The sequence below is a fragment of the Puccinia triticina genome, chromosome 8A, assembly GCF_026914185.1.
Source record: "Puccinia triticina chromosome 8A, complete sequence".
Classification (NCBI taxonomy): Eukaryota; Fungi; Basidiomycota; class Pucciniomycetes; order Pucciniales; family Pucciniaceae; genus Puccinia; species Puccinia triticina.
This window is the reverse complement of record NC_070565.1, coordinates 7,186,838-7,201,209: the sequence shown is the minus strand read 5'-3', so window position 1 is coordinate 7,201,209 and position 14,372 is coordinate 7,186,838. Positions and strand designations below refer to the sequence as shown.

Genomic DNA, 14,372 nt, shown 5'->3' with positions numbered 1-14,372 from the left:
TCAACAGGTTCATCAATATTTCAGTGATCCTGGAACCAGCAGGCAAAAAAATTCAGAAACTGGTCTGAGAAATCCAAGGTGAACAGTGAATTCTGAAATGCCCATGCACATCCCAGCATGGGTAACACCTTTTTTATTGTAGATTGATTATCTTCACATCTTTTCCCTGAATTACTCTGCCAATTTTTTCCTACAGGTAGCATGCTTTCCTCACAGGTACCATCATGTTGATGGGCATTGTGCAACAACATGGTGTTGATTTCTATTATGACATGGTACATAGTTGCCAAGTTCTGAGATAACACTGATGCACTTTGTAGTAGTACCTGCTTTATCCAGACCAATCAACATAATTCACATTGGAGGAGGAGCATTTGTACCCATGTATATGTGGTGAAAAGCACAAAAAAAAATCAGGGAGTTTCAAGGTACCCTCAAAATTAAAACACATACTGGTCATTGAGCCTGGCTTTCCCAGCCCCAATGACCAGTATGTGCTGCCTACGGAGCTTGGAAAGCCCGAGATCAATGACCAGTATGTTCTGGTCATTGATCTAGGCCTCCTCAAACTTGATGGCCAGCACAAACTGGTCATCAAGTGGGGAGAGGCCATGCTTGACAGCTATCCCCAGTCATCAATCTGCAGCGTCTCCAAACTCAAAGACAATGGCCAGCACCTGGTCATCAAGCCAGGGAAGCCCTAGCTCAATGAACAGCAAATTCTGGTCATCAAGCCAACCTTTCCAAGCATGGTATGCATGCATAATGGCCAACTAGCTCAGAAAAGCGCAGCTGGATGGACGGTATGTACTGCTCATTGAGACAGGACTCTCCCAGCGCAATGTACAGTACGTACCCCTCCGTTGTGGTGAACATTTTGGTGGCGCCGCACGCGTATTAGGATTTCAACTCAATTCAAACTTCATTCATCTGCAAGAATCCTCAATATCAAATCCCTCAAGATTCAAATACTTAAGATCACCCTCAAGATCCCTTCTTCCATTTGGCTTCAAGAATTTTCCCCCCCTTCTTGATTATTTTCTTTCCCCTTTTCTTTTTTTTTCTTGGTCCTAACACAGAGTTTCTGTGGGTTTGTTGTGTGATTTGTTTGGTGCTTTCTTATCTTATTCTTCCTTTTTGCATTTCTTTGGCGCGCTCTTGGGTGGTTGGTTATGTGTTGGGTTGGTCTTGTTTGGTCTTTTGTGTGTTTTGTCCTGTTTTCCTTTGGTTTTGTTTCCTGGTTGTAGGGCGCGCAGAGGCGCGCGGGTGTGTGATGACTTGTCCGCAGCATGTCACAAACCCCGGAGTTTGAGTTTGAGAATTCGGGCGATGGGGCGGCATGGACCCCGTCTGAACCATATTATTCATCTCGGTTGTTTTCCATCAAATTCTTACGGCTCAAATCCCATAATCTTATATCTAGAAATCTGATATCTTTGGAAGGCTTCTGAACGTTATTTCTCAGCCCATCGCCGAACTTTCCCTCAAAAACTCTTTGAGATCACTTTTCCTGGCGTAGTTCGCCAAACCTCCTTAGTTTTCCCTTCTTTAAAACAACAAAATCTTTACACCTCCGCCGACAAGGATCTACCCCTCATCGCCCCTCAATAAATCCTCCCCCACTTCCGCTATCAACCTCGAATCCTAGAATCTCCCCGGACCACCGTGAAGGCAGCGTTTAAGGCGCACTCATCCCTTCAAGTAACTGCCGCCGGCCAGCACCGGTTGGAGTCCCACACCGTTAAACATGGAAAGGTAAGGCACAATGACTCCCATGTAGTGCTGGTTATTGAGGCGGGCTATTCCCAGACCAGTGACCTGTCATCAATTGGAGGGTGTCTCCACTCAATGGCTGGTAGACACCAATCACCTAGTGGAGAACACCTCCACTCAATGTCCGGTACACACCAGTCATTGAGTGGAGAAAACCTCCACTCAATGTCCGGTACACACCAGTAATTGAGTGGAGAATCCCTCTACTCAATGGCATTCACCAGTGGTCATCAAGTAGAGGATTTCTTCACTTGATATGTAGCTGGTAATGTGCATATGTTAATTGAGTGGACACACCCTCCACTCAATGGTTTTCCAAAAGTCATAAAGTGGAGGGTATCTCCACTCAATGGCTGTACACCCCAATAATTGAGTGGAGGGTGTCTCAGCTTGATGGCTGATACACACCAGTAAGTGTAGAATCCAAGAGTTTACCAAGAATCACGTGGAGGTACCCTCAACTGAATTACCAGTGTGTGCACCATGGAGTGGATCTATGATCAGCCTTAATTGAAAATAATTTCAACATATTTGAAGCCTGCATCACATATGCTCACACAGTTGAAATCAATTGGCTTTCCCAAAAGAACATACGGCTTGGCACTCTCTAGAGAGTGCCACACATTCCCCCCTGGTGGTTGTTAGTTCTTTTTCACCTCTTGTTACGTGAGACATGGCTATTTGATCCATCAGCTTTAAACCAAAGATAAATCCGCCATTATATTTGGTTTGGAACCAATGGGAGGGCGGAGCTGGATGGAGCTGGGAGGAGCTGTGTCAGAACCACGGAAAACAAGGTTACCACACGCTTCTGACCAGTATTGCCCAAGTTTTTTTTTCATATCCCCCCTAATCCCTAACCCCTGATCCCTAAACCCTGATCCCTGATCCCTGATCCCTAATCCCTAATCCCCCAAATGGGGGATGGGGACAGGGGGGATTGAACCAGCAACCTGCCTATTACCTGGTTTGCAGCAGAGCTGCAAATCACTAGGCTATGAAACATTTTCTGCATAGGGCTGTTTGGGAGAATTTATTACCCAGGCCAGCTCCAATCAGCTCCATCCAGCTCTGCCCTCCCATCGGTTCCAAACCAAAGATAATGGCAAATTTATCTTTGGTTTAAAGCCGAAGAATTGGATTGACACAGGTGTGTTACGTGCTACATACATGTTACAGTTATTTCTCATATTTCACTTTAGTTTCACATTTCCAGTTAGTGTACTGGCGGCAGCAGACATGGAAGGCTTTGTTTTTCCTCATCCGTCCACCACCATCATATACTCTCCCGTATTGTGTCTGCTGCCTCCAGGTTAGTCATTTCTTCTTTTCTCTCTTGGTGTTTTTCTTGCTTCCTTTTCTTCTTTTCTCTGACATGTGCAATTAAATGATCCTTCCACCACCATAATTTACTCTCCTTTATTGTTTCTGCTGCCTCCAGTACCTGTTCAGCTTATCAGGTTGTGAGAACCATCTAGCGCACAACTATTGGCAGAAACGCTAGGCACGTCAAAGATTGGTTTATCAAGTGGTTCTCACCATTAGAAACCTTAAGGATCATTTCTTTCTCTTCTCCTTCCCAAAAACAATGCCAAAAGGCACCAAGGAGGATATACCTACTCACAACAGTGTCAGCCTTCACTCTCAGCCATCTGCCTCTACTGCAAAGATTTCAAGGGCAAGGCTCCCATACTGAAGGCACCTGGGTCAGAATCAAACTTCCTCAACTGGAAGAAAGTCATTCTTTGAGTTCTGAAGTTGGCTAAGGTCAATCACGTTCTCACCTCCATGGCCTCTAATCTTTGACCAGAAACCCGGGAAGAAGACAACAACCTTTTCTGTGCTGTCTTGGTACAGATAGTTGACAAAGCCAACCTCCGTCACCTGGCCAACAAAGACAACACAGCTAAAATATGGGAACACCTATCTCGCGCCCACCAGGACTCTTTGACTGGCGGGTGGGTCTACTGGATTTGTAAGCTCATCAACACCCAAATGGAAGGCAGCAACATTCATTCACATATTGAGTGCTGAGACCCACTTGATGACCGGTATGTTTGTTCAGGTCATCAAGAGGTCTGAGACCCTCTCAATGACCGGTGTGTTCTGGTCATTGAGAGAGTTGTGTACCCTCTTGATGACTGTTATGTTCTGGTCATTGAGAGGGCGAGACCCACTCGATGACCTGTGGTCAACTACTGCAATTATCCTGTTGACCGGGAGGAAGCCTTCCGGGTCAACTGGTTTGACTGGGAGGGATTCCCCATAATTGCCGGTTTCTTTGGTTGCTCAGGAAGTGTAGCATCAATTCTAAGTGAGGCCTCCCGCGACCGGGAGGGATTCCTCCAGGTCAACTGGATGTGTATCATGTTTGCACAGGTATGGCCTGGGCACCTATGACCCCCTTGTTGACCGGGCCAGAGGGGCTGATCTGCACTGAGCCTTGACAGGGCTCAGTCTGTGCACCTCAGTCCAATCAGTCTAGTGCATTGTGCACTAGACTTAAGCTGAGGAAATTCCAAACATTTCAGGGTGGGGTGTACTACCCTGGGATTAATTTGTCTGAGCCTGGTATCAACTAGAAATCAACTCGAGTATGCTGCATGTGTCAGGGCTTGTCCTTAAAGTGACGGGGCCCTGAATAGAAATGGTACTTTAGTACCCGTACGGATAGCGCTGGCAAGGCGATTTATAACAAACAAGAAGAACTGAGTCTATCTCTACTCAACTGTCAACGCGGGAGGAGCAGCCACGCCTCTTTGAGAAAGAGGGGCCTAGCAGATATACAATGTGCTGGGATCTAAAAGGATCCTATTGCCAAAAAAAAGAAGGAAAAGGAGAGGAAGAAGCCTTTTGAGCTTTACTGGCTTGGAGACTTACAAGGATCCAAGAGGCGAGGTCAAAGGCTGGTGGATGTTGTTGTATTTAGGAGGATTGAATGAATAAGAAGGACAAAAGCTGTTTGAGTATTGGTGGAAAAGCCCCAATTGTTGATGCGGATCAGCAATATAGTTGGGCTTGGTACCAAAGAGCTCTGGGGGAAACTCTCTCTGCCAGAGAGAGCCCCGTACTATATGTGAGAAGTGAGGGTTGGTTCTTCAACCTCCACTTCTCTAATCTTCTTGCCCGCTGTTAAGGGGGCATAAGTCAACTCAACTAGACAACAACTTCTGGGTGAGTCACTGCAGTGATCACTGCTTTATGGCTGACTTGCCCAGCTGTTGTAATCTCATTTCCGCGCCTCTTGCCGGTGGGCTGCATGCGCAGCTTCTTTGTTGGCTCTCCTTGCCGTCTGAACTAGCGGAGGGCTGACAGCATGTCAACTGACAGGAGTTTCTTGAGTTTTTTTCATAGTGGCTACCACGATTGTCCACCCACCACCACCAAACACAAGGGGTGGATGCCTTTGAGGCGCCAGCGGTGACTCAGAGCCAATCCGCCGCCATCACCATCCAAGCAAGTCGCTCAAATCACCATGAGAACCACCAGCAAGTGGCACAAGTCATCCAGCGCATCGTCAGCCTCATCGTTCAAATCTCACCCAAACCACCAATCCCACCAATCCCAGAGAAAATGATTATGTGTCACAGAAGAGACACCGACTCTCAGCGCGGTTGCTTATAAGTAGAGGGATGACGGTTGCATTCTATTCAAAGAATGGCATGATCAAGAAAGGGGTTTTGGCGAAGTGGAAAGATGGTATTCAGACTCAAAAAAAGAAAAATGATAAGGGTAAACAAAAGGTAATAGAATTGGATGATTAGTTATAATAATTTTGATGTGTAAATACCCTTCTTCAGGGTTTCCAAGCAATATGAGGATCGCTTAGCAGTGCGGGTACCGCAGGTACCCCCCTAAAGTACCACCCGCACCAGCCAGGCGATGCCGGTTGCGGTGCCGGGTATCTGTTTTATCCAAAATAACAGGAGGTACCCGGGTACCAAATGCCATCTCTAGGTAGCATTGCCAGTGGAAGTTAGTACCCACCAGATTATCATAAACTCAGATCTTCATTTCTTTCATTCTTTCTCTCTCTTGTATTCTTGCTATATTTCTTATCCTGAAATATAATAAGTCCTCCCAATAGTGTGGTTTCAATTAAAAATCTGCAAAACTGTGCACCAACAATGTAGTGCACAGAAATTACGTGTACGATGACGATAGCGACCCAAAATTGCTACTTTACCATGACGCTACCGCTACGGTTAGCGTACATAGTCACCCGTTGTGGCTGAGTGGCTCAATGACCCACTGCGACATCGCAGATCGCGCCCGCCGTGAGGCCTCGTGTCAGCATTTTAATCAAGCGTGACATAATGTGAAGTCAGTTGACAGCTTGGCGGAACCAATTTTGCGCTCACTTTCATGTAATAACTGGGGCAGTTTCATGGCAAGGACTACGAGCCTAAGGTAAGGAGATTGATTGGTGTGTCCAACAATTGTTGGATCCATCCAGATCTGACCTTGGTTAAGTTACAAAGGGGCATGCCAAGTGAGGAGAAACAAAATCATGAACTATGGCAATACAAAATTCAACACCAACACTCATATTGAGGGGGAGGAATACAGTACGCTCAAATCTGGTCGACTATATACATAAAACCACAAAAAGATCAGCCCTTGTGAATGGTAGAGTTACAACAGTAAGTAATTGATGTCAATGTTTACAGAAAGAGAAAAAAATGACGGATGTGGCCAATTCAACTTTGAGCCTAGGAATTAGATGTCCATAAAACCCCAATGATTGTCTACTTTTATTCGACTATTTGATCGACCTGTGAAGTGCCAGCAAAATGAATGATGGGCGGTTCTGAAAGATGAGTAAAAGTAGAATGGCAACTGACTTGATCTAAATCTTTTAAACACTCGGCGATAACCTTAACAACTTGTTTAACTTCCTCCGCTCCGATTATCAAGGGTGGTGCCAATCTGATGATATTCGAATGCGTTGGCTTGGCCAGAACACCTCGCGATTTCATCAATAAGCAAAGCTCCCATGCCCCCCTTTTCTTGGGAGATAAACTTGAATCAATGACAATCGCATTCAATAAACCTTTTCCTCGGACGGTCTGAATATAACCTGTTGGACTATCTGCTGATGGTCGAATCGATTTCAATTCCTATTTTTAGACAATAAAACAATACATGAACAAAAAGAAGGAATTGTTGAGATTTGGGATGAGCATGACTGACCAGGAGACCATCTCTCATCATCTGCCCCATTTCCTCGGCCCTCTCTGCCAAGTTCTCGTCAAGCAACACATCCAATGCCGCGACTGCTACTGCGCAGCCTAATGGGTTCCCACCGAATGTAGACCCATGTTCTCCGGGCTTAATGACGTCCATAATATTTTCATCCGCTAAAACCACTGAGACTGGATAAAATCCCCCGGATAAAGCCTTCCCGAGAGTAGTAATATCAGCTCGAACATTCGAATGATGTTGACATAGACTAAAGATAGCCACAGATAATTCTTATTCAGCATGATTTCAAGGTCTTTCGGGTCTCGCACCTTTAGTTCTAGGTATTGATGTAAGCTCGAAACAAGGAACTTACAGCTTTCCTGTTCGACCAAGTCCAGTTTGTACTTCATCCAATATCAATAGCACGTTGTGTAGCGTACATAAAGCCTTAACTTTCGGGAGGTAGTCATCGTCTGGAACAACAACCCTGGAATACAAAACCGGGCAGGCGAATTCCAATTAGTAAGGTTTTTCCAACAGAATTCCCGGCTCGGTGTTGTTCGCCATTGCTTACCCTGCTTCACCTTGAATAGGCTCTAGTAAAACCGCGGCAGTATTTCTTCCATGCGCTTGTAGGGCACGCTCAATATCGTTAAAGTTACTGTTTCAATGAACCCACATACACATATTAGTAATCTAGCAAGATGAACATGCGATTCAGATGAAAGCTCCCTGACTTGTATTTCAATAACCTTCCTTCAGCCTCGTTCGGAGGGCTAATTGGGCAGCTCGAACCGATACCTTTTAAGAATGGCCCAAAGGCATTGCGGGAATCGGGATCAGTACTTTAGTTGCCAGTAAAAATAAGAGAGTTGTCAGCTGCAATAGCCTTATACTTCATATCAAGCTTGTTATTTCCAAGTTCTTTTTCGAACCAGTTGGATCGGTTTAACAAATCATCAATTTTAGCAATGAACACCCACTCACCTCATTCCAATTACACCTAAGGTCCTGCCATGAAAGTTCCCCTCGACGCTCAAGATTATTGCTTGACCTTCGGGGACCCCCTCTTTGAAAACGAACGGAATAACGCAGCCGTCACAAAAATGCAATAAGTTAGCTCTTGAGAGTCTTATGTCAAAGAAAGTCAAATCACTTTTCGTGTAAGCCCATTTGCGAGCTAGCTTGAGTGCGGTCTCAACAGCTTCGACTCCTGTGTTCATAGGTAAAGCTCTTTGATACCCAAACGTCGAGCAAAGTTTTGCGAGGTATGGTCCTAGCGCCGAGTTGTGAAAGGCTCTGGATGAGAGTGTTAGACGACCCGCTTGATCGACTAACGCTTTTAATATCTTTGGGTGACAGTGGCCTTGGTTGACGGCTGAATAGGCCGAAAGACAATCGATGTACCGATTTCCCTCTGGATCCCATACTGCACATCCTTCGGCTCGATCAAAGACAACAGGGAGCGGGTGATAACTGTTTCAATTTCAAACATATTAATTGTGAGCCAAGACCACCAGCTCCGATGACCTTGGAAATGATATTGATCACATGGGATTAGGGCTTAACTTGTGGGCTCCATACTGATGCTCCAAATCGATAAGAGTTTGGCTTGTAAAGCTTCTACCATCTGGAAGTTTGTCTTGCTTAGTGACCAGGTGGACGCTGGGGGACATTATTATCGTTTGGAGGGCCGTGGATAAGCTCAAGCCCACATGCAGTCGAACTTATAGGCACAAGTCCCTCGCCTGCCGGGGGGCGCGGCGCGAAGCGCCTCGCACCAAGTGCGACCTCCCGTCAGGGAGGGACTTGCATGGAATCCCTGATTCCTGGCGTGAGAGCCCCGCGTACAGCTCTTGGTTTTTGCAGGTGTCCAACTTTGTGCCCCCAAAAACCCCACTTCCCAAAAGAACTGAGTCCCGCCCCGGCTATCAAAGAAAGGCCTGCTTCTCCTCTTTAATTTGGCAGCAGTCTAGCACTTGGTTCATGGCCTGGAGAGCAGTTTGAAAAGGGCCTCTTTTTGAGACGCATTCCTGCTGATGTAAGCAAGAATGCAGTATTCAACTGCCTTTCAATAGATTGAAACAGATTTTGATACAAAGCCACATGTATTTACAAAAAAAAGTCCTCTCAATATGGTCCGCTTTTCTCGGTGTTTGAAAACTTCAAACGCAAGGATCAGGCCTTATATTGGCAGCTACAAGGCCTAAATTGCATCAGAAGAAGCGCACTCCCGAGCACTTCTTAAGTCCTGAGGGGCAGCCTCAGCGGGCTGACGGTTGAGTTACAAAAAAGGAAAAAGTGAAAAAAAGCCTGATACAGGCTGATATTCCTGGGGCTCTCAGGCCAGATACAGGTTTTTGCAGCTAAGCCTCTCTGTGAGACAGAGACCCTGCGGGGCTGCCTCACTGGGAGGCTTTGTGAGACAGAGACCCTGCGGGGCTGCCTCACTGGGAGGCTTTGTTAAGCTCAACATGCAGTGCTCACACAGCTGAGAACAAGGCTTCTCTCGAGGGCCCCGCGGGGGGCGCGCTTCTCAAGGGTGCACTGAAAGAGGCCCTCTGCAGTCTGCAGGGCTGAGTGGTCTTGGCACTGGGATGCCGGTGATAGAAAAGAAAAAGAGAGTTTGAATCTACAAGCATAAGTAAAAATAAACTCTTTAAAACATATTTTGAGCTTCACGGAATTAGCACACATCAGGGACACCTTGTCACCTTGTGTAGCCGGGGGCTGATTTGGCGAATTTCCTACAGAGGCAATCCACCAAATCCTTAGCTACGGTGCTCCAAACACCCCCAGATTTTTTCTGCCAAATGAATACACTCTCTAGAAAATAGTTTGAGCTCCAAGGAGGTATTGCACATCAGGAAAGCCTTCTGTAAGTGGGGGGCTAATTTGATTTCCTACGGAACTGCACCAAATCCTTATCCACAGTGCTTTATAGAAGGTGTTCCTGATGGGTAATATGTACCTCCTTGGAGCTCAACATATTTTATAGAAATTTTATTCATATGGCAGAAAAAATCTGGGGGTGTTTTGAGCACCGTAGCTAAGGATTTGGTGAATTGCCTTTGTAGGAAATCCACCAAATCAGCCCCCAGCTACAGGAGTTCCAGATGTGTAATACCTCCTTGGAGCTCAACATATTTTCTAGAGAGTGTATTCATATGGCAGAAAAAATCTGGGGGTGTTTGCAGCACCGTAGCTAAGGATTTGGTGGATTGCCTTTGTAGGAAATCCGCCAAATCAGCCCCCAGCTACACAAGGTGTCCCCTCTTGTGGCCAGCTAGTCAGGATCAACGCCGCCGCCAGGATCATCAAGACTCATCAAGGCATCAATAATCCAACCTCAAGACCCTTCTCATCACCTTCCCACTTTCAACTGGCTCCCCCTTCAAGATCTCTTCCCCCTTCCTCATTTTTCCTTCTTTCCACCTTTCCATTCCCAATCCTTCTCAGTTCCCCATCCTTCTTCAGCTTTCTTGGTCCTAACACTTCTGGGTTCTGTCCCTTTCTGTTTGTTTTTGCCTGTATTAAGTGTTTTCTGTCTTCTCTTTCCTCTTTTCCCTTTTTTCTCCTTTGGTTCTTGTCTTACTGTGTTTTTCTTATTCCTTTTTGTTGTGTTTTCTTTTTCCTGTTTCTCTTGCCTGTTGTGTGTGTGTACGCGCGTAGCGCAGGAGGATGTGATGAAATACATGTAACATGTGGCTCTCCCGGAGTCCAAGTTCACCGAACTTGGATGATGGGAGAGGCATGGCATTCTGATCCCCAGAATACGGACCATCCTGGAGTCTATTGGTCATATCTTCTGAGTTCAAACTTTGGAGCTTTGCTCCCCGCATCCCATTCATCCAGGTCTGCATCCATCTCCTCTGTCCCTTCTTAAGATCACCTTCCTCTTCATTCCAAACACCAACAACCGCCGCCAAGGATCCAAACCCCCGGCAAACATCTCAAAACCACCAAAACCCAACAGCTATCTCAGATTGCCCCTTTCTAGAGCTCATCTCTACGGACCACCCAGCCACGAGGGCAGCCTAAAAAACAAGCATCCCCTCAACCAACTGCCACCGCCTAGCATGGACAGGAGTCCCTCACCGTGAGGGGCACTAGGGCAAAAAAGCTCAACAGATGTTTTAAAGAGTGTATTATTATGGCAGAAAAAATCTGGGGGTGTTTGGAGCACCGCAGCTAAGGATTCGGCGGATTGCCTTTGTAGGAAATCCGCCAAATCAACTCTGGCTACATAAGGTTTCCCTGAGGTGTGCTACTCAACATATTTTTCAAAGAGTTTATTTTTATGGCAGAAAAAAATTGGCGCCGTTTGGAGCACCATAGATGAGGTTTCGGGGTTTGCCTTAGTAGGAAATCCGCCAAATTAAATTAACCCCCCTGTTCCACAAGGCCTTCCTGATGGTTTCTAATGCTGTGTATCTCAACATATTGTCTAGAGAGTGTGTCTAGATGGCTGTAAATGTTTGGGAGCATTTGGGTGCTTCAGTGAGGAGATATGTTTTTTTTTATTTATTTTGTGGGATTTTTCATACAATTAAAATCCCGACTCCCGTTTGGGATTGCAGAATTACAATTCCGACTCCCAAAACGCCCCTGGGTCAAAATACGGTCATGAGGACCCGGGAGAGACGTCTCAAAGCGGTCCGCGCAACGTAAACTCCCTTTGGGAGTCAATTTTGTAATTTATGGGAGTCAATTTTTCAACCCCCTATCCATATATTGTATGCCTCAACCATAAGTACACAAAACAAGCTTGTTTATGGAGTTTATTCCCTTAGTGAATCATAACCTCTTCATTCTCACTAACAAAGTGTCACAGGTTTCTCAACCCATGAACTTTGGGTTCTTCATCTTGTGTCCCCAGCAGCATGCACTGGCTTCAAAATAAGCTCTCCTGGTATTGTGATCCGTCTCTTCTTGGAAGATGCTGGGGTGCAGGGCCTTGTGACCCCGCCCCCTGCGAGCACACAAGAACAAACAGTCATATGAATGTCAGGAAACCGCCTCTGGCAGGACTCTTGATAAGCAAGACAGGGTCTGGAGGCAGCGGGCACGGTGCGGAGTCGAGTGAGATGGTTGTGGAAGGATGAGGAGAGAGCCTTCCACGTACGCTGCTCCAGGTAGACTACAGTACAAGTGACCTGTGTGTGAAATGTATGTGGCATAAAGAAAACAGAAGATGGAAAGAAAACATAACTTGACTATCTTAACACCCCCCCTTGCTGCATACATGGGAAAATTTGAAGAGAAAAAAAAGAGGAAAGAAAAATGAAAACAGTATAGAGGAAGAAGGAAAGAGAGAGAAGATAGAGAGCGGGAAGGAAGGAGAGGAGGAATGGGGAAAAAGAAAAATGGGAAATTGCCCTGCTGGTCGGATGGTGGGCTAGCTTACGATGCCGAATAGTTGCCGATGTCTTTCCAGGGCGACTCGCGGGAGCGGTTTAGTGAGCATATCAGCGAGCATGTCCTTGGTTGATACATGAAGAAGTGACACCGTGCCGTCTTGCACGCATTCTTGAATGAAGTGGAAGCGGGCATGAATGTGTTTAGTCCTGGCATGGTGTTCAGGATTTTTCGCCAGGGCCTCAGCCCCCTCGTTGTCGACGTGGATAGGGATGGCGGTATCTGGTCGGAGGCGGAGCTCTGTGAGGACGTGTCGGAGCCAAAGAGCTTCCTTACATGATTCAGAAAGCGCTTTGTATTCAGCCTCGGTGCTTGACAACGATACCGTGGCTTGCTTTCGAGATTTCCACGAAATGGCACCTTTGCCAACCCGATAGGTGTATGCTGAGGTTGATCGACGATCATCGCGGTCCTCCGCCCAGTCAGAATCTGAGAAACCAGAGAGAGAAAGATCGCCCCCCAAGCGGAGTTTGAGATGCTTGGTTGAGACAAGGTAATTCAGAATACGGACCGCGGCCCGCCAGTGAGCCTCAGACGGGTCGCGCAGATGCTGGGACAATCGGTTCACCGCAAAGGAAATGTCCGGTCTGGTACATTGGGAAACCCACAGCAAAGCGCCAATGAGTTGAGGGTATGGACCGGAAGAAGGGGGATCAGAAGGGGCTCGGTGACAGAGGTTCTTGAAAGTTGAGTCGGTGGGGGTCGAAACCAAAAGATGATGGTCTCCAATGAAGCGGTTGCAGATTTCATCAATGTAGTGAGATTGGTTCAGAAATATGAATCTGTTTGGGACGTTGCGAGTGATTTTTAACGACAAGAAATGATTTAAGTCCTCGTCAGTGCCGATCTTGAAGCGCTTGCCGATAGCTGGGATGATAGAATCAACAAAAGCCGGTTCGCCGACGATAGCCAGATCGTCGACATGAGTGGTGAGAGCACCGACAAGAGTGCCTGATTGAAGTTTAAAGTAGAGGGTGGGATCGTACTTTGAGTTTGAGAGACCGAGATCGAGGAGAGCTTTATGGAGCTCAATGTTCCACTGACAAGGCGATTGTTTTAAACCGTAAAGAGATCTGTTGACCTCGCAAACCCAATCTGGATGTTGCGGATCCTCAAATCCTGGCGGCTGCTCCATGAAAACAGGATGGTCCAGATGTCCGTTGAGAAATGCGGTTTTGAAATCTACCTGACGGCCCTTCCAGCTTTGGCTTGCCAGAAGGGTGAAGATAATGCGAAGGGTTTCGAGACGTAAGGTTGGTGAGAAGACTTCGTCGTAGTCCAGTCCCTGGACCTGAGAGTACCCCATGGCCACCAGACGGGCCTTGAGTTTCTGAATCGATTGGTCGGGTCGTCTTTTTACCTTGAAGACCCACTTTGATTTGATTATTTTCCGTCGTGCAGGTCGCGGAACCAGGCGCCACGTCTGCATTCCCAACAAGGACGCGAACTCATCCTCCGCCGCCTTAAGCCAACGATGTTTGTGAGGGGACTTCATCAATTGTCGCCAGGTCTTAGGAGTGTCAATCTCTGAGCCTAGAGAGACATTTTTAGACCACTGACTGTATCGATCAGGGGCCTTACGCTCTCGACCTGAGCGGCGACGAGGGGGGGGTGATGCAGGTTTCGGAGGCGGAGAAATCGGGCGCCTTACCGGTGATTCAGGAATTGGCGAAGGGGGGGGGCGTTGGGGTGGAGAGGGAGCTGGACGGTCTGGTGGAGAAGGTGAGGGACGAGCTGGCGGGGAAGGTGGAAGAGGGGGTAATGAAATGATGGAGATATCCGACGGGGATCGGCTACCTGGAGACAGGGATGGGGAAGAATGGGGCGGAATTTTCCCAGAGGAGTCAGAGTCCGAGGAGATTTTGTCCGGTGAGCGCGGCGCATTACCGGGGGCATGGATGGAAGCAGTCAACCGGCGGTCGAAGCGTGGTTGAAGGGTGATGTTCAGAGGGGGAAGGTCCGGCGTCGCCTGCCGAGGAGGTGGGGTAGAATTTTCC

At 47.1% G+C, this 14,372-nt stretch overlaps 1 protein-coding gene across 1 annotated transcript; it reads right to left on the bottom strand.

Moving 5' to 3' along the window:
• Nucleotides 1–6,527: 6,527 nt before the first annotated feature.
• PtA15_8A761 (uncharacterized protein) lies at nt 6,528–8,633 on the bottom strand (the record flags this gene model as incomplete). The annotated part of the gene is made up of 9 exons (XM_053172224.1): nt 6,528–6,548; nt 6,618–6,893; nt 6,967–7,225; nt 7,331–7,444; nt 7,532–7,618; nt 7,695–7,802; nt 7,945–8,026; nt 8,114–8,433; nt 8,527–8,633. The coding sequence occupies 9 exons, from the start codon at nt 8,631–8,633 to the stop codon at nt 6,528–6,530; spliced, it is 1,374 nt and encodes a 457-aa protein (XP_053023409.1).
• Nucleotides 8,634–14,372: the final 5,739 nt, after the last annotated feature.